General features: G+C 45.5%; 3 protein-coding genes across 3 annotated transcripts; all 3 read left to right on the top strand.

Moving 5' to 3' along the window:
* The first annotated feature begins 270 nt into the window (after positions 1-270).
* LOC126603629 (subtilisin-like protease SBT1.7) lies at positions 271-3,282 on the top strand. Its single transcript, XM_050270543.1, has one exon. It carries the CDS (start codon positions 542-544, stop codon positions 2,933-2,935), a length of 2,394 nt encoding a protein of 797 aa, XP_050126500.1. The 5' UTR covers positions 271-541; the 3' UTR covers positions 2,936-3,282.
* An 18,582-nt stretch (positions 3,283-21,864) lies between these two features.
* Positions 21,865-22,953, top strand: LOC126602206 (uncharacterized). The gene is made up of 2 exons (XM_050269037.1): positions 21,865-22,235; positions 22,440-22,953. Exons 1-2 carry the CDS (start codon positions 21,941-21,943, stop codon positions 22,508-22,510), a joined length of 366 nt encoding a protein of 121 aa, XP_050124994.1. The 5' UTR covers positions 21,865-21,940; the 3' UTR covers positions 22,511-22,953.
* A 2,503-nt stretch (positions 22,954-25,456) lies between these two features.
* LOC126602052 (probable membrane-associated kinase regulator 1) lies at positions 25,457-27,398 on the top strand. Its single transcript, XM_050268865.1, has one exon. The coding sequence runs from the start codon at positions 25,661-25,663 to the stop codon at positions 26,846-26,848; it is 1,188 nt and encodes a 395-aa protein (XP_050124822.1). The 5' UTR covers positions 25,457-25,660; the 3' UTR covers positions 26,849-27,398.
* Positions 27,399-27,987: the final 589 nt, after the last annotated feature.

The raw sequence follows: 27,987 nt of genomic DNA, 5'->3' as shown, positions 1-27,987 counted from the left end.
GAATGTTTCTTTAGACTAATGTTGGTTAGTTATGTATACATAGATAACTTTTTTTGTTTAAGTGATTTCTTGTAGAATGATGTTTCAGTGATGGTCTTATCAAATTAGCTGTTATTCTTATGATGAATTACTTTGTATAATTAATCACACTTTAATATCCTATTTAATTGCAATTTAATCACACTTTAGTATCTATAAGTGTGAAAAGAAAAGAAACCCAGCCCCAAGGAAAAATAGGCAATGAGGATAGGATTAGAAAAGAAAAAAAAGGCCTGCAAAAATGCATGTGATGAAAGCCAATTCACCCAGCTTTCCACTCACTCACTCACATTTTTGTCCCAACTCAAAGCATTCAAACAACCGGACAGCCACCCACCGCCCCCTTTTTTCTACGCTCCTTTCCCATGAGCCTTGATTAATATTTTCACTCTTTCACCGTTACAGCTATCCAAACCCCACTCTCTCTCTCCATTTCTGTATTAAAAGCGAGCGTCACTAAAGCTGCTTCTTCTTCTTCTTCTTCTTCTTCTTCTTCCATTTCATGGTCCCTCACTCCCTTCTAAACACAGGGAGTGAAGAATATACAGTGACTGAGCTTTCAGCTGCTAAGCTGAACAGAATGGCCATTATGTCTACCTCTTTTGTGCTTCTTCTCCTTCTGGCTCTCTGCCGATTCTCCACTGCAGCAGCGGTGGCGGACAATACCGATGTCTCCCACCCCAAAACCACGCCTTCTACTTACATCGTCCACATGGCCAAATCCCAAATGCCCGCGAGTTTCGAGCATCACACCCACTGGTACGATTCGTCGCTCAAATCCGTCTCCGACTCGGCCGAAATGCTCTACACTTACACCTCTGCCATCCACGGCTTCTCCACCAGGCTGACGCCGGAGCAGGCAGCGTCGCTCAGTTCACAACCCGGAGTACTCTCCGTGCTTCCTGAACTCAAGTACGAGCTCCACACGACTCGGACCCCCGAGTTCCTCGGACTCGGCCAGACCACCGAGACAATGCCCCAGTCAGACTCGGCCGGTGACGTCATCATCGGAGTACTGGACACCGGCGTCTGGCCCGAGAGCAAGAGCTTCGATGACACCGGATTCGGACCCGTGCCCTCCTCCTGGAATGGCACGTGCGAATCTGGAACCAACTTCAACTCCTCCAATTGTAACCGCAAACTAATCGGCGCCAGGTACTTCGCCAAAGGCTACGAGGCCACGCTGGGCCCCATCGAGGAGTCCAAAGAATCCAAATCCCCGCGCGACGACGACGGCCACGGCACTCACACCGCGACAACCGCCGCTGGCTCCTTTGTCCCCGGCGCGAGTCTATTAGGGTACGCGCCAGGAACCGCCCGTGGGATGGCCCCGCGCGCCCGAATCGCCGCCTACAAGGTGTGCTGGGTCGGCGGCTGTTTCAGCTCCGACATTCTTGCCGCCATGGACAAAGCAATCGACGACAACGTCAATGTCCTCTCGATGTCGCTCGGCGGCGGGAATTCGGACTATTTCCGTGACAGCGTGGCGATGGGAGCTTTCTCAGCGATGGAGAAGGGAATCTTAATCTCGTGCTCTGCTGGAAACGCGGGCCCCAGCGCTTATAGCTTGTCGAACTCGGCTCCATGGATCACAACCGTGGGAGCAGGCACACTGGATCGAGATTTCCCCGCTTTCGTCAGCCTCGGTAACGGCAAAAACTTCTCCGGTGTTTCGCTTTACCGCGGCAACTCCAACTCAATGCCAAGCGCCTTGACGCCGTTTATTTATGCCGGTAACGCGAGCAACGCCACTTCCGGGAATCTATGCATGATGGGGACTTTGAGTCCCCAACAAGTGAAGGGGAAGATAGTGATGTGCGACCGCGGAGTCAACGCTAGAGTCCAAAAAGGGGCCGTTGTTAAAGCTGCGGGAGGATTGGGCATGGTTTTGGCTAACACCGCCGCGAACGGCGAAGAACTGGTGGCTGACGCTCATTTGTTACCGGCCACGTCTGTGGGTCAGAGAAACAGCGACGTCATCAAGAGCTATTTATTCTCGGATCCGAACCCGACCGCCACGATTTTATTTGAGGGGACAAAAGTCGGAGTCCAGCCATCTCCGGTAGTCGCGGCGTTTAGTTCTCGGGGCCCAAATTCGATCATAGCGGATATACTGAAACCCGATGTAGTTGCTCCAGGTGTCAACATCCTAGCGGGGTGGTCAGGTGCGGTAGGACCTACTGGTCTTGCGATCGATGCGAGACGCGTGGCGTTCAATATTATATCCGGGACGTCGATGTCTTGCCCGCATGTCAGTGGGCTGGCGGCGCTGCTGAAGGGGGCGCATCCGGAGTGGAGCCCGGCGGCGATTCGATCGGCGCTCATGACCACGGCGTATACGGCGTACAAGAACGGGCAGAAGTTGCAAGATGTGGCTACCGGGAAGCCATCCACCCCGTTCGATCACGGTGCAGGACACGTGGATCCTATATCGGCCCTCAACCCGGGACTTGTCTATGATCTAACGGTGGACGATTATCTGAACTTTCTGTGTGCGTTGAATTACTCGGCGTCTGAGATCAGCACCCTGGCGAAAAGATCGTACACTTGCGACGAGAAAAAGAGGTACAGCGTGAGGGACCTTAACTACCCGTCGTTCGCGGTGAACTTCGAGGGCAGAACGACGTCGACGAATGTAGCGAAGTACACGAGGACGGTGACGAATGTGGGGCCGGCGGGAACGTACAAGGCAACAGTGACGTCGGACAACCCGTCGGTGAAGATAACGGTGGAGCCCAACACGCTGAGTTTTGGTCAGGTGAACGAGAAGAAAGCCTATACGGTGACGTTTAGTGCTTCCGGTTCGGCGCCGGTGAATGCGAACAGTTTCGGGAGGCTGGAGTGGTCGGACGGCAAGCATGTTGTGGGAAGCCCAATAGCAATGAGCTGGAATTAGGGGGGAAAAGGTTCACTCACTCAAAGAGTGGTGTGGTTGTGATTAATTGCCAAAATTAATCTTCTAAGAATGAATGATTAAGGTGGTAATTAATGTTAATTTTCAGCTTAGGATTAAAGGAGCTGAGAATTGAGACAGAGTGTGTGTGTGTGTGTGTGTGTGTGTGTGTGTGTGTATGTTTACGGACTTGTATGAGAGTATGCAAGTTAATGTATGGGATGGTTGGGTGGTGGGGGTAGTGGGAATTGTATTTGATAGAATATTTCATGTATTTGCATAAGCCTATCAATGTCATCAATCATCATATGTTGGAATAATTATTGGATAAGTGAGATTTCATTGACCAAGTGACAGCAGCAGCCATTGTTTTGGAATCTTTGGATCCTATTTTCTTTCAAGTTTGTAGCTAAAATAGTTAAGAGAATTGTCACTTAGTATTACGGTTTAGTAATAATTTTTTTCACTTGTAAGTGAAAAGCGTCTTATTTTCAATTTTCGCCAAAGACGAATTCACTTGTCTGGCTTCCTGTTTTTCATAACTTGAGTGTCACATTCCAGCCCGAGGTCCATCACATATCGGGCTCACTCCACCACCGTAGCACAATATTGCCCACTTTGGGCCCCGACTACGCCTTCACGGTTTTGTTTCTAGGAACTCACACGAGAACTTCCTAGTGAGTCACCCATCATGGGATTGCTCTCGTGCGCTACTCACTTAACTTCGGAGTTCTGATGGAACCCGAAGCCGGTGAGCTCCTAAAAGACCTTATGCTAGGTAGGGATGAGAATATACATATAAGGATCACTCCCCTAGGCGATGTGGGATCTTACATTGAGCCATAAGATTTTGAGGTAAAATAGTAATTTAAGTTTTACCTCATCCATTTACCTCAAAGTTGTGTAACTTGTGTAAGTAGAAATATGTAGCATCACTAAATGGACCTTATAAAAGATGTCTTGAGTCCCAATTTGTCTCATGCTTTTCAAAGATTACATTTGCCTCGTTGAAATGAATACCTTGTCATTCCAAGATGCTCAAATTGAATGTACAACCCAAACATTAGATTGTAGAAAACGAACAAAAAAGTGTCAAATTAAGAGTTCCTATGGCCTGCGTAGATCCACAAAATGAAAGCCCATTCCTCTTTCCCTTCCGCAGATACTTGAAAAATGTTAGCCACGGGGGCCACGCCCAACATGCTATTTTTAAGAAGTACAATTTACATATCACAGATACATCGTTACGTGACATTCTATGCAAATAAAATAAAGACATTTAATGAAAATTTACACATGTAATAACTTTATTGACACGGAATGTAAGTCATTCACATTTTCAAATGTTACTATGACATACTACTATTGACCTGTCTTTCTTTGTGCACATATTTCTATTTTCCTTCTTCATTCTTCACCGCACTCTGTAATTATGTACCTGTTTGGGCCCAAAATAATAGTTTGGGCCGAGGGTAGGATCATTCTCGGCCCGAGAGGCCGTGCGGCAAAAGGGCCATGGATCGTTCAGCTCGTGGGCTTCCAAGCCTAGGTTAGTTTGATCAGAACGCAAGTCGAGTCCTAATACAATAGGGAGTCTCGACGGGATCAGTAATTCAGAAAGCGAATCCGGCTCGGTTAAGGACTAGGTTCACAATCCTAGTGAAAGTAGGATTGGTCGAGTTGGTACTGATCAGGAGAAGAAGACCTAGTCCGAGTAGGTTTTTAACTCGACCTTGGGGGGCCGTTGCTATAAATAGAAGAGAATGCGCATTATTCGAGCCCCCTGCAAATCAATACAAAATTGCCCTGCGCAAACTCTCAACAACTTGAGATCTTTTTCCTTTTTCTTTTTCGCTGACACATCTTCCGTTGGCATCAACAACACTGTGGAAGCAACCGGTGATACCTTAAGTCGGCATAGATAGCTCTGTCACCGTAGAATTAGTCGTTCTCGCAGTATCTTCCGTTGGCATCAACAGCACTGCGGCGAGAGCGGTTGATTACCTATCCAAGTCTCGGTCGAGAAGGGTTTCTAAATCCTTATTGGTCGAGGTCATCTCATTAGCCTTCTCGGCGAGGTGAAGTGTTACAGTTATTACATTCGGCACATTGAAAGCCGAATTTGATATTGAACTTCGTAAGAATAGTAACCTTGTCTTCAGGTTCGAGAGCCCAAGAGGCCGAGACGTGTTCCTTTCTCGGCCGCAATCGCAAGACGCAGAAGTCAGCCGCGCACCCAACGCAACATCAACAAAATTTACTCCTCGATCGAGCTCAGCCGACGAGTTGGCATGCCCCGCAATCACCGAATGACGTAGTTAGCCTTTAGATTATTCGGCCTGCGCGCCACTTAGGCTTTGTAGTTTCTAGGGTCAACATTTTGGCACGCCCGGTGGGACCCAGTGCTAGACTACGAAGTTCATGCCAATTGAAACACGATCGGTAAAAAAGAAAACAGCTATGGGAAAGTCGACAGCCGATTTGCCGAATCAGAGCATAGGACAAAGTGTGCCACAGGCGCAGAATCCCCTTAGCGCTGTGACACCTGAGTCCACGAGCGCGACTCGCCGAGAGAGAGAAGTTAACCTCGGCGGTCAACTACGCGGTCTAGAAATTCCTAACAGAAACACCTGCGTTCTCAATGAAGGGATAGTAGAAGAGTGCGATGAGGATGGTGGTGAAGGATCTGATCCGCCAACAAGGTCGTTTCTTCGAAAGCGACTAGACGAGCAGTCTCGGTCAGTCGAGCAGACGTTTAGTCGAGGCATTGACAAGCTGCATGATGTGATACTCAGTTCCAATGAGCGACAAACCAGATTGCTCGAAATGCTGGTTAGTAAAGTCAGTGACAGCAGGCCTTTCGATCTTCTCCAACACTTACCACCAGGAAACAATCCGTTACCAATTGTACCGGCCGAGCCTATTCCTGCTCGGCTCAAACAAATCGACTTGGAAAAAGGAGGAGGGTCGAATAGTAGGTCAAACGGAACCGACCAGAAGGTCGAAGCAACACCTGTTGACATGACCGAAGTTCAGCGGATGATCGACTCGGCCATGAAGAAAGGGCCGAAGTTTCCTAAGTTTATCCATCCGTACCCGGCCTACGTGGAAACGTTCGGATACCCGAAGGGTTTCAAGATCCCAGATTTTAGCCTTTTTACCGGTGAATCGTCTCTGTCTTCGTTGGAGCACGTGGCTCGTTTCACCGCGCAATGCGGGGATGTTAATAGTGATTTCCATAAGTTACGGTTGTTCAACTTCTCATTGACCGGTTCAGCATTCGCCTGGTATATCAATCTCCCTCCTAATTCTGTCCAAAACTGGGAGGGGTTGGTCGAGAAATTCCACGAGCAGTTTTATCGGCCAGGGATGGAGATGTCAGTTTCCTCATTAGCAAGGATGGCTCAAGCGTCTGATGAGTCACCAATGGATTATCTTACCAGGTTCAAATCAGCCAGGAATTGGTGCCGAGTGCCTTTACCCGAAGTCGAATTTGTCAGGCTTGCTTTGAACGGCCTCGATGTCGAATACAAAAAGAAATTCTTAGGGGCAAACTTTCGGGATATGTACGAATTAGCCCAGCATGTCGAGCAGTATGATTACTTGCTCCGCGAGGAAAAGATTTCGAAAGTTCCAACTCAGGGGACGATTTACAAGAATCCTACTGTCAATTATGCATCAACCGAGGATGAATGCGTTAGTGTGGATGCAGCTGAGATAGTGATAGATAAGCCATACGTCTGCAAGGCATTGACTCAAGTTGACTCTAGGGAAGTCAAAAGCCGTTCGGCCACTGAGGGAACGTTGCAACCGTCAAAAGTTTATACTTTTGATATTACAAAGGCTGACACAATTTTTGACCAACTGTTATCAGCAAGAATCATCAAGCTTCGGCCTGGTCACAACATTCCCAAGGCCGAAGAGCTTAAAGGAAAGGTATATTGTAAATACCACAATTCAAGCAAACATACGACAAACAATTGTGTCGTGTTTCGAGACAACGTCCAAAGCTGGATTGATAATGGCAAACTGAAATTTCCAAAGAAGAAGATGAGAGTTGATACTGACCCGTTCCCCACGGCAACAGTAAATATGGTTGATGCATGCCTACCTAAAGACAAGGGGAAAGGGAAGGTCGAAGATGTTGCGACGCAATGTTTTTGGAATCAGAATTCTCGGCCACGTTTCATGGCCGATTTTCGTTCAAACAAACCACCTACAGCTTTAACGGGACCCGCTATTGTCAAACCTATGGTAGATTATACCACTGATGAAGACAGTGGGACAGCGGTTTTGTGCAGCAAATGCAGAGCCAAGGTCGGTAGTGAGCTAGAGGAGAAGCCCTCTTCGCTTATAACGGAACGACTTACGACCGCAACCCAGCAGAAGGTTACCGAAGTAGGAAAACATCAAGGGGTTTTTTATAGGCTCGGTCCTAAAGTACGAATGGAAGAGATACCCCCGGTCAGGCGGCGCCTCGATTTTGATGCTTCATTCTATGACGATGATTACTATAAACGTAATTCTAGCAGTTCAGAATCATCACGGAGCCAAAAAACCTTCAAACCTCCCGAGCCTAGAGATCAACGTTGGTATACATATCATTCTTCGAAAGGCGTCTACACCGCGTTGTCCAAATCCCAGAAACGCCGGCATCAAATGATAGATTGCATGGCCCGCCGACGAGCAGCCCAAGAAACTTCGGTCCCTAAATGGCGGCCGAAGGACACCATTGCTACTGATGATGAACGACCACCTCCAGCCATTATGACAGAGTTAGCTCAAGGGGGACGGCTGGTCGACCAAGATGTCGAAACCACGTTTGAAGAGGCCTATAAACGGATCAAACTTCTTCTTCGACCAGGGGAGATGAAGGCGCGCCTTGAACATTTCAGGCAAGAGGTCGAAAGCAAATTGGCCTCGCCGGCTATACAAGGACCTTTGATCAAGATCCGACGGAATTTGCACCCCCCGTTCCTTGGGGAGGCTTTGGAGTACATGCGAGAATTCCATAAGAAACATTCGGCCAATGATCTGTATGGCTTGCCAAAAGCATGCCAGGACACCATTGATCTAGTCCTGACTTGTCCTGATGCCGAGCGAATCATCCAGAAAACCTCAGACCCAGGATTGAAAGCAAGGTTCCAGCACATACGAGAAGCTCGTGTCCTTGGATTTAAAGTTGACCCATACACTGATATTGATACAGCCGACCTTCCTTTCTCAATGGAAGACCTTCAGTATTTACGATATCACTTCGAAGTATTCTCGGCTGTTTCGCTCTTCGGCCTTACGACCGATGAAATAGCACGTGTTGCACGTCTGGATGCTTATCTCGACACTAGGGATGCCCGGCTACACTACCAGGAGCAGGTCCTGACCCCGAGCACACTGTCGATCTCAACCTCACATGAGGTAGGTACGCAGAACCAACAAGTTACCGAAGCAGCACCACAGGATCAAACCATCGAAGAAGGAACAGAAGAGGCTCGTTGTCCAACCTTGACAGCAGAGTTCGCGGTTGCCGACCAGACAAAAGATGAAGCTAGTGAGGAGGGTCCTAACCCGATGGGCCCGTCAGTCTTGGATAACATGGAAATCAGTATGGTCCATGTGTTACCCGCTGATTTTCAATCAAGCACGACCCAACCGAACTTCCTCGATGGTGACGTAGTCGCCGAAGAAGCCGGCCATGTTGATTTTGTATCTGTTGCTGAAGTTAAGTCAACGACAAAAGATGACAGTCTAAAGGCGGCTTTGGCCGAATTGTTTCCTCGTTCATCATCGGCCAAACTTCGCCATTTAAAGCCTTTGTATGTGACGGCCCATATCGAGGGGTATCCAGTTTCTAAAGTTTTCGTCGACTGTGGAGCTACCGTCAATATCATGCCTCTGAACATCATGAAGGCCTTACGTCGCTCGAATGACGAACTTATTCCGTCAGGGATCACCATGAGTAGTTTCGTCGGCGACAAATCCCAAACCAAAGGTGTACTCCCGTTAACTGTACACATTGCTGGTCGCACTCACATGACCGCCTTTTTCGTGGTCGATTCCAAAACCGAGTATAATGCACTGCTCGGTCGGGACTGGATCCATCAGACCAGCTGTATTCCTTCATCATTGTATCAAGTGCTTGTATTTTGGGACGGCAACTCGGTCACTGTTCACCCGGCCGATAGCCAGCCCTTCGAAGCTAACATGATCCAAGCACGGTATTATGATGACCACGTCGGCTACATTACATTGCAAGGCTTCAATGAAGAAGGACAGCCGACTCGGATTTCAGTTCAGAAAGTTATCGAGGTTGGCGCCGAGACTGTCCAGCAGGATTCGGCGAGACTCGGATTAGCCAATTTCCTCCCCGAAGCTGATGTTTGACACCGATCGGGAAACACGTAGGGCCGCGGTTTCATCTACTATGGAACGACTGCTGGCCCATTGGTATACTATATCTAAACAACCAAATTCGGGCGTTAACCTCGTCGAGTTCCTTGCTGAATGAGATAATGGTCCTGTCTTGTCTCTTGATAAAATTCAAGCCGCCCCGGCCGAACTCGAAGATCATCGGCCCCAAGTTAAGGACCCCTTGGAAGAGATTAATGTTGGGACAGCCGATGACCCACGGCCTTTGTTTGTTAGTGCGTTACCTTCCCAATAAATGAAGGACGAGTTTCGTGCCTTGCTTACGGAGTTCAAAGATTGCTTTGCTTGGAGCTATCATGAAATGCCCGGCTTAGAGCGTACTCTAGTCGAGCATGAATTACGTATTAAGCCCGGATGCAAACCTTTCCGTCAGCCACCTCGTCGATTCTCGACCGAAGTGCAACTCGGCATCAAGGATGAATTGGTTCGGCTTTTGAAAGCCGGGTTCATTCGGACAGCTCGATATGTTGAATGGTTGGCAAATATCGTGCCTGTTTTAAAGAAAAATGGTGCACTACGCATCTGTATCGATTTCAGAAATCTGAATCTGGCAACTCCCAAAGATGAGTATTCAATGCCGATCTCAGACCTGTTAATCGATGCTGCGGCAAATCATGCAATCTTATCTTTTATGGATGGACACGCCGGGTACAACCAAATATTCATTACCGAAGCCGATGTGAACAAAACTGCTTTTCGTTGCCCGGGGGCACTCGGTACTTACGAATGGGTTGTTATGCCATTCGGCCTCAAGAATGCCGGCGCCACATACCAGCGGGCGATGAATACCATCTTCCATGATTTAATTGGAACCATCGTCGAAGTTTACATCGACGATGTTGTCATCAAATCTAAACGCCGACAGACACATCTGGACGATCTCCGACAGGCTTTCCTCCGCATGCGTCGGCACAACCTCAAGATGAATCCTGCCAAGTGTGCCTTCGGCGTATCGCCCGGGAATTTTCTTGGCTTCCTCGTGCATCACCGTGGGATTGAAGTCGATGAGAATAAGGCCCGCGCAATTATCAATGCCCCACCCCCAACGACGAAGAAACAACTCCAGTCCTTACTCGGACAGATCAATTTCCTCCGCCGATTTATTGCCAACTCAGCAGGTAAAATGAAAGCATTCTCCACGCTTTTGAAACTCAAGGACTCAGATAAATTTGTGTGGGATGACGAGCATCAGGCGGCGTTTACGCAAATCAAAGTCTCTCTCACGAACCCACCTGTCCTGGTTCCTCCTCGGCACGGTAAGCCTCTTAAGCTCTATATCTCGGCGGCCGAAGAGTCCATCGGGTGCCTCCTTGCGTAAGATAACGACGCTGGACGAGAGCAGGCTATTTTTTATCTCAGCCGCAATCTTAGTCAACCGGAGATCAATTATCCAGCCGTCGAGAAGCTGTGCCTGGCCGTGTTTTTCGCCGCTTCCAAGCTTCGGCATTATATGCTCCCATTAGTTACCCAAGTCATTGCTCAGACCGACGTCATCCGCTATATGCTCACCCGGCCAATCGTAAAGGGCCGCATTGGGAAATAGACCATGGCACTGTCCGAATTTAGCTTGCAGTACGTAGCCCAGAAAGCTGTCAAGGGCCAGGCACTGGCTGATTTCCTTGCTCAACATCCCTCCCCATATGGTTTTGGGGGCAACGACGTTGAAATCGGCATGGTTCAAACGCGCGACAACCACTGGACGATGTACTTTGACGGCTCCAGTACGTCATCTTCGGTAGGTGTGGGAATTGTCATTCAATCCCCGAACCACGATCGCTGGTTATTTTCGCTTAAGTTGGATTTCGAATGCACCAACAATCAGGCCGAATACGAAGCCCTAATCGTCGACTTTGGAATTCTTCATGACCTGCGGGCAACCCGCGCCCTCGTCCTCGGCGACTCCGAACTTGTGATTAACCAACTCAATGGTTCCTTTCGTTGCATGAGTTGTACCCTGGCGCCTTACCACATGATCGCCAACTATTTGGCCCAGTCCTTCGACGGTATTACATTTAAACATATTTCCTGAAGTCATAATACCGACGCAGACGAATTGGCTCAAATTGCCTCCGGCGCACAACTCTTGGGGGGCAAGCTAGGCAGAGAAATACCCGTGTTGCGACAGCTATACCCGGCCTTGGTTAACCAACAAGTCCTCCAACGCGACAACGTGATACGTACAAGAGTCATGTCCTTACCTTCGTTGTTAGATCGAGACGACCCTGTGGACGTTTGTGCCGTTGAGGCAGTACCAAATGATTGGAGAAAGCCCATTATGCAATACCTCGATAATCCCAATGGTAAACACGATCGCAAGACAAGAGTTCACGCCACGAACTATGTCATGTATCAGAACGAGTTATACCGAAAAGGCGAAGATGGTTTGTTATTACTATGCCTCGGCCCCCAAGAGAGTGCTCGGGCGATTACAGAAGTCCATGAAGGGGTATGCGGAGCTCATTAATCCGGACGGAAAATGCGATGGCTACTTCGACGGCACGGCTATTTTTGGCCAAGGATACTAAAGGATTGTATCGAGTTTGCACGAGGATGCGTACAGTGCCAAATCCACGGCCCTATACAAAGGGTCCCGGTCGAATCATTGCATTCGGTCATAAAGCCATGGCCGTTTAGAGGATGGGCCATGGACGTTATCGGTAAAATCACGCCATCTTCGGGAGCTGCTAAGCACGCATGGATAATAGTCGCAACCGATTACTTTACTAAGTGGGTCGAAGCGAAATCATATGCCGAACTAACATCTAAAGAAGTTTGCGACTTCGTGGAGGAACACATCGTGACCAGATTTGGTGTACCATAAACGATCATAACTGACAATGGAACAATCTTCACAGCCGAGAGGTTTAAAGAGTATACGGAAAATTTGAAAATTCGGCTCGAACAGTCTACACCGTATTATCCACAGGCGAATGGGCAGGCCGAGGCAAGTAATAAAGTGTTGATCGGCATCCTCGAAAAATGATAAAAGAAAGGCCTGGCATGTGGCATTTGAAGTTGAACGAGGCGTTATGGGCATATCGAACATCGCCCCGATCGGCGACTGCGACAACCCCGTACGCATTAACCTACGGACACGATGCAATGTTACCAGTCGAGTTAAGCATAAATTTGTTGCGATTAATCGAACAAAGTAGTTTGTTTAGCGCCGAATATAATCAGTCCATGAGACAGGAACTCGAAGATTTAGAAGAAGCACGACTTGACGCTTATAACTTACTGGTGGCACAAAAACGGATTGCCGAGCGAGCCTATAATCAAAAGGTACGACAGAAAACATTCGGCGAGGATGAATTAGTGTGGCAAACGGTGTTACCCGTAGGACTAAAAGACCCTAGATTCGGCAAGTGGTCGCCAAATTGGGAATGACCGTTCGTTGTGCATAAAGTATACGGAAAAGAGGCGTATCATCTTAAAGACCGGACCGGTTTGGTTCACAGATTGCCGATTAACGGGAAGTTTTTAAAAAAATACTACCCGGTCACGTGGGAAATGCGGGAGTAGAAAATCAATTCATTAATATTGGTAAGCATGTACAAGACAACTGAATTGATCGTTTTTACATCCAAGTGCCTTTAAGGCGAAGAGGGTAGGAGGGTGCCGAGCAGGGCCTTCAACTCCAACCACCGCACCTCGACCATGATAACTTCAGCTTACCGATTCCTCTTGTCCAGCTTCAACCGCTCGACCCGTTTTGTGGTCGCCGCGTACTCAGTTAGGCAATCCTTTCCGCCCGATTCAAAGTCTTTAGCAAGCTCGGAAGCAATGGCCGACCGACGTTTGGCTAGTTCGGCCATCTGACGGTCGAGCTCGGCTAAGGCTTTTGCTTTTGCCCTTAGATCGTCGATTTTCGGACGGAGAGTGTCTTGAACGGCCGTGGCAGCTTGCAGGTCATGTTCGGCCTTCAGAGCGGTCTGGAAGACACTAAATGTCTCCCGAACCCGCTCCAAGGCAGACGACGCTCGAACGATGGCATCTCCGCTCAGGCGACCGTCGGCTCCAAGGTCGTTCAGACATACGCCAAGCAGATCAAGACCGTTGCGCTCGAGTACTTGCGACGTTGAAAGCAACAGGACTTCTCGCAACTGAGTCAGAACGCTTGGATCGGCAACTTCAGTCGTAGCGGCCGAAGGACCGGACTCTGCAGTTGTGCTGGAAATGAGGGCTTTGAATTCGACCTTCCACGAAGCCTGCACATACAAATCAGGTTAAGCTTAAAAGAAGTCATGACAAGAATAGTAAGAAGGTTTCGTTTTTTAACCTGCCGAGAGGAGACCTCGTCCATATCTCCAGGATCGTTGCTCGAACCTAAAGAACTTAATGGCCGAGCCCAGTGCCTCAAGGTGCTTCTCAGTTCACGTGGCCGATGGAGGTTATCTACGTTTGATGGCCACTGAGGCGGCCAAGAAATATAGACAACGCCCTTCGGCGCGTAGAATTTTTGGTGAAAAGAGTGTACAGGCACCTGACATTTAGTATTTTCTTCGTTTAGAATTCTAAAGTAGAAAAGCAATCAAGGAAAGACGGTAGAAGGTACTTACGAAAGCCGAAGTAACCTCCTGCGGAGGAATGTAGAAGCCCTAGTCTTGAGGATGAACGGGCGACTCCGCCGTTGCCTCGGGTTCCTCGGCCGGTCGTTTGCCACGGTCGGCTATGGAGGGGCCGACCGGGACAGCCGCTCCGGATGAGGGAGGAACATCCTGGTCCCGAGGAGGAGCGAGGGGTTCGGCCGCCGCTATTGGTTCCTCGACCGGACGCATGCCACGATCAGCCGTGGAGGAGCCGGCTTGAACCGCCATCTCGGACACTGGAGGAGGTTGTCGGCGAGTATGAGGACGATTTGCCAGCGGGACCTCGTCGCTCCCCTCATCCTCTTCCAGAATGAAGACCGGGGGCTTTGGATTTTTAGGGGAAGTTCCCTCGGTCGCAGGAACCGCCTTTTCTGGAACAGGTGCCTCCTCGACAGAAGGAGGCACAACTGGTGTACCAACCCCAGAAACAGGCCGCGTTTGAACTGTCCCTGCGGCCGGAGCTGGCTGTTTCTCGACCAAGGGCTGGCCGACGGCAGGAGAAGGGGAAACCCTGAAGTTTGACTGGAGATGACGTGGATCTCCCGTGCGCCCTTCTTTGCTAGCTTTTTTACCCGCTTGGCAGGCGGTGGAGTTTCGACAGCCGGCTCGACCTCTTGGCGATGCTGTTTGGGCAGCACAGTCCGACCAGCGGTTTTATCCTTCTTGGCCACGACCGATTTTTTCCCGGCCTTAGCGGCGACAACTGCCTCCACGTTTCTCAATGGCCAACTACCTGAGAAGATAAAAGCAAATCAGCAAGGCAAATCAATATGCAAAGCTGGAGAAAAAGAGGAGAAATGAACAGTTACCTTGAGTTTGGGGGGCCGAGGCCTTCTTAGGTCGGTCACTGAAGAGTTTGTTCAGCACATCTTCGACCGGAGCACCAAAGAACTCCTGGGTGTAATCTTCCCACCAATCACCGAAGGTGTCAGTGCAGAGGGTTTCTGGGGTGGCCGGCTGAAGGCGGAATTTTTGGCAGTGTTCTTGGAACTCCCTCGCGGTAGTTTTGCATTCCTTCTCCGAGGAACGGGGTTCACGTCCACGGCTCAGGACTGTTCGGGATGAGAGAAGGGGGACCTGGCAGCCCTGGAGATAGCCGAGCTGTCGAGCAAGGAAGTTAGGATGATATACTTCCCAACCCGCTCGTTTCCCATCGCAGCCGAAAGGAAGGTCGCGAGTGAGCACAAATGACCCCCAGGACTGACGAAGGTCGGCATCTTCCCTCGCGCCCCACATGGATGTAGGCAGTCTGATGGAGGAGGGATAGTCTCGACGACGACATATCAGGAATTCGTCGTTGGAGAGGTCATCAAGAGCGAAGAGGTACCTAAATACCTCTTCGGCTTGGTGAGGAGGTGTCGGTCGGGAGGCCAGCTAAGGTCCAAGTGCCTCCGTTGGTGAGAAGTCGGCTATGGCCGGCCGAAGGGAGGCGAAGTACACTTGTAACCAGAGTTGGAAGACCCAGAGGGGACCATTCTGGTGAGGGTCGATTTTGTGAAGGGTCGCCTCGGCCAGGCAGCGGAAGAGATGGGCGAGAATGTTGGAGCTCAGTACCAGGACGTGACCACTAGCCAGGGCCTCGGCTACCGGCATGTTCTCGACCAAGCATTTGTTTGACTTGGTACAACAAATGTACTTGTTGTACCAATAGAAGATGAACGCTTCATGTTCCCCTTCTCGCAGGTCCTCTTCTCCTCGGCCGGTGAAATGGAGATAGAGGGTGTTATAATTGAAGAAGTTCTTGTGGAGCTTCTGAATGTCTTCTTTCGACGGGATGTGACCTTCACGGTTCAGCGTCTTGAAAGCCCGTCGGTCAAAAAGCGTCTTCAGGTCAATATTCGACGGGTACCCAAAGAGTGCCGCGTCGATAGGGATCCCAGTTGCTGAAGTCCCCAAAATGGCGGTGACATCGAGAATGGTGGGACCGATGGGACCAAGGGGAAGAACCATGGTGTTGGTGACCGAGCACCAGAAGCACAGGGCGGCTAGGAGAAGCTCCTTGTCAGGAACGACATCCATTGATGAGAGGAGGATGGCGTCCTAGATGCCGAGGGCTTTCCATTGCTCGCCAAAGAGCCGTTCCATTCGAACAACCCAGGCTGCCCAGGTCGTGGTCGTTGAGGGCCAGGAGCCTTGGGGTTTCGCTGCATCCCATCTCGACCATTCAAACCCTTGGAGCAAGGGTGTTAGGCAGTGCTCCTGGAGAAGGCCAGTAATGGTCGACGGTACTGCCGCCTTGAAAAGAGGACCCAAGATTTGGTGGGGAACGCTCATGTCACTTTCAAACCGAATGGTTTTGATTGAGCTCCGATCAAGAATTTTCTGATGCTGTTCACATTCCCTGGAAAGCTTAGAGATGAAGGACGCCATTGTAGGAAGGAAGCACGGCGTAAAAAGTTTTCTAGGTTAGGGGAATTGAAGACGAAGACCTGGGAAAAAGAAATGTGCTGGAGAATAAGGGCAAGAAATTTCAGAATAATTTTGGAAGCGTAAAGTATGAATGAGGGTTTTCAGTATTTATAGGATTTTGGCAGGAAGGGCAATCGTTTGAAATTCAAAACAAAGGGCAAAATCGACCGAGGGAATCGCTGATCATGATGAGTATTTGGGAAATGCAGTTGAGAAGACCGAAGGTTTCAGGTTTTGGGGGCGCACGATCGCGTGTGACGGCGAGATTGATGGCGAAAAACGTTTCGACGCCTACACGATGACAAGTGGACTCACGAACTGAGGTAGTGGCTCGCGGATTGAGGTAGTGATTAAGTTCAGCCATAAGGTCATAATGGCAAGGCGGTTCAGGCAACCGCACGCCTTAGACGTCATTATTAGGGATTGGCCGTGTTGGAGGACGCCACGTGGCGAGTTTGGTTAGCAGGATCAAGATCGTGCAACCATGATCAATAGATGTGCCTTGGAACTCGGGCATTAGGGTTCTGAGTGACAGATTCGCTTCTTCAAGGCCGAAACTCGGCTGAAGAATTCAGGCCGAGGACCTCAGAAGCGAGGGGGCAATGTTTGGGCCCAAAATAATAGTTTGGGCCGAGGGTAGGATCATTCTCGGCCCGAGAGGCCGTGCGGCAAAAGGGCCATGGATCGTTCAGCTCGTGGGCTTCCAAGCCTAGGTTAGTTTGATCAGAACGCAAGTCGAGTCCTAGTACAATAGGGAGTCTCGACGGGATCAGTAATTCAGAAAGCGAATCCGGCTCGGTTAAGGACTAGGTTCACAATCCTAGTGAAAGTAGGACTGGTCGAGTTGGTACTGATCAGGAGAAGAATACCTAGTCCGAGTAGGTTTTTAACTCGACCTTGGGGGGCCATTGCTATAAATATAAGAGACTGCGCATTATTCGAGCCCCCTGCAAATCAATACAAAATTGCCCTGCGCAAACTCTCAACAACTTGAGATCTTTTTCCTTTTTCTTTTTCGCTGACACATCTTCCGTTGGCATCAACAACACTGTGGAAGCAACCGGTGATACCTTAAGTCGGCATAGATAGCTCTGTCACCGTAGAATTAGTCGTTCTCGCAGTATCTTCAATTGGCATCAACAGCACTGCGGCGAGAGCGGTTGATTACCTATCCAAGTCTCGGTCGAGAAGGGTTTCTAAATCCTTATTGGTCGAGGTCATCTCATTAGCCTTCTCGGCGAGGTGAGGTGTTACAGTTATTACATTCGGCACATTGAAAGCCGAATTTGATATTGAACTTCATAAGAATAGTAACCTTGTCTTCAGGTTCGAGAGCCCAAGAGGCCGAGACGTGTTCCTTTCTCGGCTGCAATTGCAAGATGCAGAAGTCAGCCGCGCACCCAACGCAACATCAACAAAATTTACTCCTCGGCCGAGCTCGGCCGACGAGTTGGCACGCCCCGCAATCACCGAATGACATAGTTAGCCTTTAGATTACTCGGCCTGCGCGCCACGTAGGCTTTGTAGTTTCTAGGGTCAACAGTACCATAATCGAAACAGTTATGCCATCCATTATGAATCATTTGTGTAAAATATAACAACTCAAAATCGTTGAGCCGTTTAATTAATATTATGATAAATCAACACTTCCCCATAAAAACTTCCATGTTTTCAACTTGGCTCTTTGAAGACCTCTGGCCCTAATGATTTTCCTGGGCTGTTTTACCACAAATTTTGGGATACTGTTCATGAAGTGATAGTAGGGACAACCAAGGAATTTATGGATGGTTTGTTATATCTACACCAACTCAACAAAACCCATATTGCCCTTATTCTGAAAGTCCCTAACCCAGAAAATACAAGCCAATTCAGACCTATTAGCCTTTGCAACAACTCTTACAAGATTTTATCGACAGTTCTTTCCAATTGCCTCAAAACCATCCTACCATATATTATATCCTACCACCAAAATGCTTTTGTGCCTAACCGTCAAAACCATGACAATCTTTTTCTAGCCTATGAAGCTTACCACTACTTGAAACTCAAGAAAAAAAGAAAGAGGTGTGAGTTGGCTTTGAAATTAGACATGAACAAAGCTTATGATAGGGTGGAGTGGGACCTTTTGGAGGAGACTATATACAGAGCCGGCCCTTAGGGGGTGCAAAAGGTGACACCGCACATGGCCCCCGATTCGAAAAGGTCCCCAAATTTTCTTTACATGTCAACAGATACATATTATGTACTTAAATGTGCAAGATAATGATAATTACCATACTAGAGCTAGTGGTGTAAGCCTTCAATCTTCTTGTACATGGCCTGGGTTCAAGTCCTTGTGGAACTATTTTGCTATTTCTAAGTTTTGCAAATTTATTAACTTAAAAAGTTGATAAGTTTTACGCAAAAAAACCATGCAACATATTTCGAACTGAAGATCTTTCAAGACAGGAAGCACTCTTGTCCACTCAAATAATACTTATAATTTGGTGCTCTAATTTTAGTATTTAAATTTTATAGATACAAATTGAAAAAATATAACAAAGAAAATACAATATTAAAAAAGATGAAGGGCCTCTATCTAAATATTGCACAGGATCCCTAAATTCTCAGGGCGAGCCCTAACTATATATGTTGAGAATGGGGTTTGATATTTCTTGGGTGGCGTTGTATTAGAACTACTTCTTTGTTGATGTTGATCAATGGGAAGCCGGGGAAGTTTTTCAACCCATCAAGGGGATTGAGGCAAGGGGATCCTCTCCCTACCTCTTCCTCTTGGTGAGCGAAGTGCTTTCACAAAACATATGTTATGCTACTAATGTGAATTTTGTGCAGAGGATGACTATTAGCAGAGGTGGCCCCATGCTATAACCTATCTTTTTCACCGACGACTCACTTTTCTTCCTTCGTGCCACTGTGGAGAATTGTCACAATATTATGAAGATTTTCGATGTTTATTACGTTGCTTCAAGGCAACAAATCAATTATGATAAATCCTCTGTCTACTTTAGTGACAATACTACGGTGGATGCCAAGACAGAAATGTGTGCAATTATAAGAATTCCAGCTACGGATGACCCGGGGGTGTAATTGGGATTGCCATCTATTTGGGGAAGGTCTAAAAGAGCAGCATTGGGTTACATCAGAGAAAGGATTTCGAAGAAGATTAAGGGTTGGAAGGCCTCTCACTTGTCAATGGCGAGGAGAGAAGTTCTTATCAAAGTCATGGCTCTCGCGGTCCTGGGCTTATCCGATGACTTGCTTTAAATTTCCCACCACTTTATGCAAAGCTATTAATGGAGATATGAGCAGTTTTTGATGGGGAGATTGTGAGGACGAGAAGAAGATTCATTGAAGTACTTGGGGAAGTTTATGCAACCCCAAGTTTAAAGGAGGAATAGGATTTAGAGATATTGAAAGTTTCAATGATGCTCTTCTTGGGAAGCAGTGTTGGAGAATCATTTGCAACCCCGACGCTCTATGGGTCATAATTCTTAAGGCACGTTACTTTCCAAATTGTGACTTCCTTCAAGCTACTCGAGGTTCACATCTTTCATGGGTTTGGGTTAGCCTTTTGGAGGGTAGAAAAATGATGGAAAATGGTGCTTTGTGGCAGATTGGTAATGGTGAAACTGTGAAGGCATGGAATGACAACTGGCTCCCCGATATGGAAAGACTGAAGCCCACTCCTTAAGCAATTCTCCCGGGATGTGCTCTGTCTCTTGTGTGTGACTTGATTGGGAGAGAAGACTCAACGTGGAATTTGAGTATATATGAGCATCTGTTGAAGGAAGAAGATATGAGTCTGATTCGTGCTATCCTGCTTTACCTGTTGGATATCCCGAATCGTCTTATCTGGCCTTGGACGAAGGATGGTGTGTACATAGTGAAAAGTGGTTACTTTTGGAGACTCAAATTTAAATATCAAAATATTGTTGTCCACCAACACTCTTCTCATCAAGTCGACAAGAAAATATGGAAGTTTGTTTGGAGTGTGAAGTTACTTCCTAAGATTTGCAACTTTCTGTGGCAAGCTATGTCTTCTTTTCTCCCAACCAAGTTGATCCTATCTCGAAGACATCTTGCAAACAATGCATGTTGCCCTATTTGCCTGGTAGATGATGAGCCGATTAAACACATGTTGTTGCTTTGTCCATGGACTCGGCCGATGTGGTTTGGTTATCTTTTAAGCTACTTACCGAGCCCACATTGTATAATCAGGTTTGATAAATGGTTTTTAGGGATGATCAAATCGTCTCCAGTACTTGACTGTAATCAGCTCATTATTGTTCTTGGGATTACTTGCTGGGAAATTTGGAAAGAAAGGTGTAGAGTGTCTTTCAATGATTCTATTCCCATTCCTGTCCAAGTGAACCACAAATGTCGTTTGTCCGTTGCTGAAATTATGAGTCACCGATCTAGAATTAGTCACGCAAAGGGAATAGTGGGAATGGACTGCAGGTTGTTGCATTGTGCCCTCCTACATATCACATGATCAAAGTTAATGTAAATGGCGCCTGGAAGGGCAATCCATTAGCAGTTGACATTGGAGTTGTTATGAGAGACTCAGTGGGTAGTCTGATTTGATTCGGTCGTCACCTAAAGAAGTGGAAGCTGAAACTATATTTGAAATTTTGAAACTTGCGGCCATCGTAATATGGTTTTGGAAAATGATTGCAAAAATGTTATGGACATAATTCAGAAAAGACACTTGATCAGGTTTGTGGAAAATCATTCCCATTGTGGGAGAAATAAGGAGACATGCTTGCTTGTTCTCTTCTCTTCATTGGAAATGGATTCCTAGGTCAGCAAACAAAGCAGCTCACGCAGCTACATCGTTGGCGATACAAAGGGTGTGCTCTTCGAAATGGGACTCTGTGCCTGCTCCCTCTTTTGTCGGTGTTCTGTCTAGGGATGGCGTCCCTTGTCCTTCTTCTATATAATCCCCATGTGGGGCCGGAATAGCCCCTCCATCTTGGGTGTAGGTAGATTTTTTGGTAGCCTGTTTGGCTAGATAGCTAGTTCTTACTTACTGGAACATGTCTGTTCCTGCTCTATGTAAGAGCTGTGCTTATCTTCTCCTTTTCTAAGGAGTCTATCTGTATTCTCTTCTCCATGTTGCTTTTTAATGGAATTCCAATTGACCAAAAAAAATCATATCATATATCTATAGACTATAAGAACTGGAATGAGGATCCTCTTCGGATCGGAGATCCTCAAATCGTGTCTGTTCTTCGTATATCGTGAGGTCAGTTTTCATTCGATATTGTTCATGTTTAATTTTAAATAAAAATATTTAAATAATTTTTACTGCACTATATACGATGAACAAACACGATTTAAAAATTTCAAGAATCTTCACAAAGAAAATCCAAAGAAAATCCTCATTCATAAGAATTGGATCATAATTCGTGTCTTCTCCCAGATCCTACTCTGTTGTCCTTTTTTTAGCTTACCCGATTTTATTGTCGTCGACATATGTAGCATACCGCACAAGAAAATTGTAGCTGACCAGCCACATTGTGCGACACGTGTCCTCATCCAAACACGTGGCAGAGTCAGAGAGCACTACCAAAACATCATAAAAGCCATGCAAACCATGAGAAAACCAGTGAAATATTGGAAGACAAATAGCCTAGAAATCAAGATCTCTGAGATGGCGAGCAACCAAAAGCAGCAGAGCAGAAAGCCAGCTGAGGGCGAAGCAAAAGGGAAGGTGGAGGAAGAGCTGCCGATGAAGGACAGTCCGTACCTGCAGTACGATAACCTGGAGGATTACAAGCGCCAGGCATACGGAACGGAAGGCCACCAACAGGTGGAGCCAGGGCGAGGTGCTGGCTCCACAGAAGCCCCCACCGTTTCCGGCACCACTGTCTCCTCTCAGGGTGATATTTCTGCCCCTGAAGCTATTAACCAACAAGGAGTTCCTTAGTTTCCTTGCTTGTTTTTTTGCCTTTTGTTATGAAGATATTTGATTGGTAACAGATGCATGTGTTTGTGTGAAGATCCAATAGAAATGCGAGTTTGCGTTTGGTGTGGATTGCATTTTGTTTTGGGATCATGTAGTTGATTCAAGCTGTGTGTTGCAGGGATAATGGTTGATGTTGATTATTCGATGCCCGTAGGCGCAGGGACGACTCCGGCATTTTTCTTAAAATGAAGACATTAACAATCATATTCTGGTCGCTCAAGTTCTTCGTATATTGTGTGTGTGTCTGTGTGTGTGTGTGTTTTTCAAATACATTCCCTTAATCATTTTCTTACAATTGATCTTGGAGAAGGCAAGATTAAGGGACATTAGTTTGGAATTGAATCAAATCATGATGGCAAACTAGGTATATCTGATAGATTTTGAATATTCTTCAATCTTGTGAGGGAGAGATCAAGAAGTGGTAAACTTAAAAAGAAATGTATTTTGGGACTGCTTCTGTAATACTCTTAGTTTCCACTCGCTGGTGGTAATTGTCATACATTTATAAGGAATGTTATATTTTGTAAATGTAGGACCTAACTACATCATGAATGAGGCTTTTCTTTTTACAAGGGATAGCAGTTCATTAATGAACAAGTACAAATATAAGTGTTGTCGCAATGGTTGCATTTTTTCAGTGATTTGGAGATAATTTTCACACACAAACAGTAATCCCCTAAATGACTAGCGCAAGCAGCATCGGCACTAGCACAACTTCCTCATCTACTCTCTTCAATGTTAAACAGTTTTCACAGGTTGCCAACTCGAACTTTCAGTTTGAAACAAGTTGATATTTGTGCTGGGCCAAAAAGAGATTTAACTATGCCACACATGATTTTATCTTTTAACCAATTCATATCTATATCGAATTAGGTCTTCCCTAGTAGTCGCGGATTCAGAAATTTACCATAATGGGGTGACGAACAAGAAGCTTCTGAAATCTAAATATATATACTTTCATTTGTAATTGGTGACGATATGTTCTCATATTTTAGAAATGTCGTATCACAATCAACATAATCAAATATATTTTTCATCATATATAACTATGTTATCATTTAACTATTGATTTTCATTCATTTTTTATTGTATACAACCAAGCTATCATTCAACCATTGATTTTTCATATGATGTGGATTCTTTACAATATTTATCATTAGAAAAGTTGTCTCTATTTTGAAAACGTTGTAGCTTTGGTATGATTTAATTATAAAAACTAGTATTCGCCTACACACTTTGTGTGTATGAACACATTTTTTAAGAAAATGAGAAGGAGAAAGGGGGAGGGAGAGATAGAGAACGTGGGGGCGGGGGGGGGGGGGAGTGTGAGGTTTTTGTTTTTGGTTTTTTTTTTTTTTAATTTTAAATATTAGAGATATTTTAACATCACTTGTAAGTGAGGCTTCAATAAAAAATAATAAAATTTGGACATGTGAAATTACATTATTGTCTATCATTTTTTTTATGTGATAGAAGACTTAGTTGTCTTTTTACCCTCTTTTCATTTATTAATAGAAATAATCATAAATGGTCTCTATTGTGCTTGCCTTAGCTATTATAAGAGTCATTTAAGTATTTAAAGGGGAGATATTAGAAGTTGTTAGGGTCAGTAGCAGCCAATGCCCACATTGGCTCCGCCACTGTCTGCTGGTTAGCCGTATCCCTTAAGGTACCGTTTGGTACGTGGGACGGGACAGGACGGAACGGGACGAGCCGTTCCGTCCCACATTTGGTGCACTTAAAAACTGTGGAAGGGGTTGTCCCATGGGACGAAATTTGGCTGATTTTTCGTTCCACCTCTTCTCCCTAGAACGACCCGTTCCACATCCGTGGAACACAAATTTATAACATTTTATGACAAAATTTCTCCTTATCTTTTTCAATATTTACATCATCCGTTCCGTCCCGTCCCGTCCTGTTCCATCCTGTCTGCGTACCAAACAGTACCTAAATGAACCTAGGTGAAAATACACCTTGGTTCGTCCTAACCCAAGTTAAAATCCTCGACGAATTTTCTTCGTTGGACTTATTACCAACTGCAAAACTTGTTTGGCCAAGACTTCCATCTTCAATTAGATAGACGTCTCTTTACACATGAGACTCTCGGCGAAAGTCATAACCCAAAAAAATCGCTTCTAGAACCCGACTTACAAAAGTCCAACATAACAAGTTGGCCCGCTAATGCTTCTTACTTTACAACCACTGAAATCTGGCTTAAACCTTAATAATCTTAATAAAAATACTGCCACCCCATCACATGATGTAATGAATTCTTTCATAATTTTTTTATCTATTTATTAAGACTATCCTCTATATGATCAACCATATAAACAAAAGAAACACCTTCATTCACCCAAAAAGAAAAAAGAAAAAAGAAAGGAGGAATCTCAACTCCCATGAATGATCATAAACGATCGTACTACACCACTTGGAGCTAGGCATGCAATGGAAGGCAATCCACTTTGATTTCATAATTTCGATAGAGACAATCTCGGTCTCAGCTAATGGCCGGCCCCAGAGGCCACAAATTCCACACTTCCTTTTTAGTCACTCCCAAACAAGAAGAGGAGACACCACTATTCCATTGGGTCGCCTGCCTTCCCCCTCTCCCCTTTTATTCCTTCTTTATTGCTTTTTCGGCGCTCCACTTGCTTCTCATCACATATATTTTGGCACACATCGTTTTCACTTCTCCAGTAGTCCAGATATTCTTATGAACAAGACTTGCATCTTCAATGAGAGAATACAAATGAACGGTTCATGATAAATATATTACTTGATAGTTGATACTCATTATCTTATTCTTTACAATCAGATGATACCACATGACAAACATCTATTAGATAATTGAGGTGACTTTTTAACATGCAACAAGCATTATTGGAATTATGCAATAATATCAATGGAGACTATCTCCTTGCGTAGAGTGATTTGAATTCACTTTTTCTTTTATATACATAAATAGTGCAAATGAGATTGTAATGAATCATACAATGAATTATATCCATAATTCATATCAAACTTGTCATTAAGAAAGTTAAACTTTTTTTTTTGTTTTGAAACAAAGAAAGTCAAATTTAAGACTTCATACTTAATTAAAAAAATAATATTAAAAGGTAAAGCGAGTGGAAAAATCACTCCCTATATTTTTTATATTTTAAATTTGGGATGTTCTTCTCTTTATATTCCACATGTCTCACTTCCTCACACCCTCTAAGCCTCTGACCCAACTCTATTTATAATCCTCTCATTTTCTCAACATCCTTGCAACCCTCATTTCTTCACAAGGAATAAACAAAGAAAAAGAAAAAATAGGAGAACCCCAGTTCAGAAAACACAATGGCAGCAGTTCCAAACATTGCTGCTGATGATGAACAAGAAAGAGTACTCCTTGACGAAGATTTTGCCTCCGACGCTGACGAATTTGAGGAAGAACAAGAAGAAGATGAAGAGGAAGAAGTGTCACTTTGTGATCTTCCAGTGAATTTGATCAAACAGGATCAAACACAATTTTCCAATCTCAATCTCAAATCTGAGTCTTCCCATGTCGCCATTGAAAAGCAAGATCAAGAATTTGATTTCTGTTCGTCGATGCGTGGCGGGTTGAATAATTTGTTGGCAGACACAAAAATGTGTGCTGCAGATGAAGTGTTCTTCCAAGGCCAAATTCTTCCTCTCCGCCTCTCCATCAGCTCAGATACCCGCTCCAACAGACCAACCAGGCAGTGTCCGTTGAGCGGTGTCGGGCTCAGAAGCAGCAGTTGCAGAAGCAGAATTAGTCACAACTCATCATTCAGCAGCAGCACCAGCTCCACCACCACAACAGGCATTGCTTCAAAGCCAAGAGCAGCAAGACCAAGAAACCAATTCTACACAGAACCAAGTCCAAAACCGCAAATCAAAATTCCGAATTCTCGATTAGAAAAGGCGGGCATCCGGCATCATAAGTCCTCGATGTGGGATTTTTTCCGGTTGGGTTTGGTGCGCACTCCCGACATGGAATTGCAGGATTTTAACAAGGTACTTCGCAGCAATAGTAGTACTAGTACTCGCGCGAATAACAACGCGAGAAATTCCGTCAGTCGAAATAGCAGTGTTAGTAGCACCAACAGTACAAGTTTCATATCCAGTTACAACAATGCTGCTAGTGCTATTAGTGGTTTGAAGTCGGATAATTTGAAACAGAAGAAGCAGAGCTTTTTTAGCAGTGTTCATGGCTGCAAGTGCTCGATCGAAATGGTGGCGTCTGATAACGTGATTTTCAAGAGCCGATCGAGCAGCGGTAGGAGTAGTAGTGCAAGTCACATCAATGAAGGTGGTGGTGTAAGAGCGGCAGCAGCTGATTCGATGCATGCCGCGTCGGAAGAAAAAGTAGCGATAGAGTTGAAGATGATGACGAGGAAGAATAACAAGAAGCAGCAGCAAAGTTGTAAACATAAGGAAAAGCAGGCCCTTTCACATCACAGAACGTATGAATGGCTAAGGCAGCACTCGCATGCAAACTCTCCTTTTCCTGTGCATGTTTAAAGTTGATGGCGGTGGTGGTGGTGGTCGACGACCGGTGGTGGGGATAGGAAGTTAAAAAGGAAAACGATTTTTGTACGTCTCTTTTATTTTTCTGCACACTAGTTTATTTTTGTCCATCGGTTCCACTAACACTAAATTATTTTGTGATTGACAAATTAAAATTTCAATTATATTTTAGGAAAAAATGGGATTTTAATATAATTGAAATTTAGTTTTTGAGTGCAAATTGAGTATACGTGGTATAAGGAGAAATGAGAAAGTTGTTAGCATTCCTCATGTCGGATAAACATAGTTGTCTCTCGAGAGAAATATGAGTTTGCGGTTGAAATGAGAAAATTGCTAGCATTCCTCTTGCCAGGTAAACGTAGTTGTGTCAAGAGAGAAAGAATGGTGTGCAAAAGTCACTTTTTTTCTAGTGTAAAAAAAGTTTTCCTCTAGAAAGCTATATGTGGTTCCAATGTTTAGAAGGTTTTAGCTTTCTTGATGAAAGCTTGAAATATGGAAAAACAATTATATGCTCTCTAGCATGCCTGCAATTTGCTTTATTTAACTATCATTTGTTTATCTTTTTTTTTTGTGGTTCGCTTTAATTTGAAATAATATTTACATTAATTTTGTTTTTTGTTGTTAAACTTTTAGGTTCTTTGGGTTTAATTTTTATAATTAGCTTTGAATTTGAGTTTAAATTAATTAATTAAATGATTAAGCATGGGTGGGTGTGATTGTGGTAGTCATGATTAAAGTGTGAGTGAGTTGAAGCTTTTTGGGTGGATGCTATCTATATTCGTGACTGTTACAAGGGCACACGAGAAAGAGAGAGAAAGGGAGAGGTGGTGAAAAGCTAATGGAAGAGGGAACTCATGGAGTTCTTTCAAAGTTCAAAAAGAATGGGAAAAAGATGTCTGGAAAAAAAAAAAAAAATCTAAGAGAGCTGTTGAAAAAACTAAACAAGGAAAAGAAAAAAGTGGTAGGGTTTTTATCTTTTGACAACAGGACATAAACTAGAAAGAAAATGATGGATTCCATAAAATGTCACATGGTAACGAGACTTCAGTTATATCTACAATTAGCAATCAACTATAAGAAATGGGGAGCTTGCTAAAAATCTAATAGGTTTTGACACAAGTATGGACATTCTA

The sequence above is a fragment of the Malus sylvestris genome, chromosome 15 (genome assembly GCF_916048215.2).
Source record: "Malus sylvestris chromosome 15, drMalSylv7.2, whole genome shotgun sequence".
NCBI lineage: Eukaryota > Viridiplantae > Streptophyta > Magnoliopsida > Rosales > Rosaceae > Malus > Malus sylvestris.
Note: the sequence above shows the minus strand (reverse complement) of the source record. Positions and strands in the feature narration are given on the sequence as shown.

What these genes read in the sequence shown, in the direction of transcription:
- LOC126602206 (XM_050269037.1), top strand. Translation starts at nt 21,941, where the DNA reads ATGCAAACCATGAGAAAACCAGTGAAATATTGGAAGACAAATAGCCTA. An exon ending in CACCACTGTCTCCTCTCAGG is followed by an intron (nt 22,236 to 22,439) that starts GTGATATTTCTG and finishes TGTGTGTTGCAG; the next exon opens with GGATAATGGTTGATGTTGAT.
- LOC126602052 (XM_050268865.1), top strand. Translation starts at nt 25,661, where the DNA reads ATGGCAGCAGTTCCAAACATTGCTGCTGATGATGAACAAGAAAGAGTA.
- LOC126603629 (XM_050270543.1), top strand. Translation starts at nt 542, where the DNA reads ATGGTCCCTCACTCCCTTCTAAACACAGGGAGTGAAGAATATACAGTG.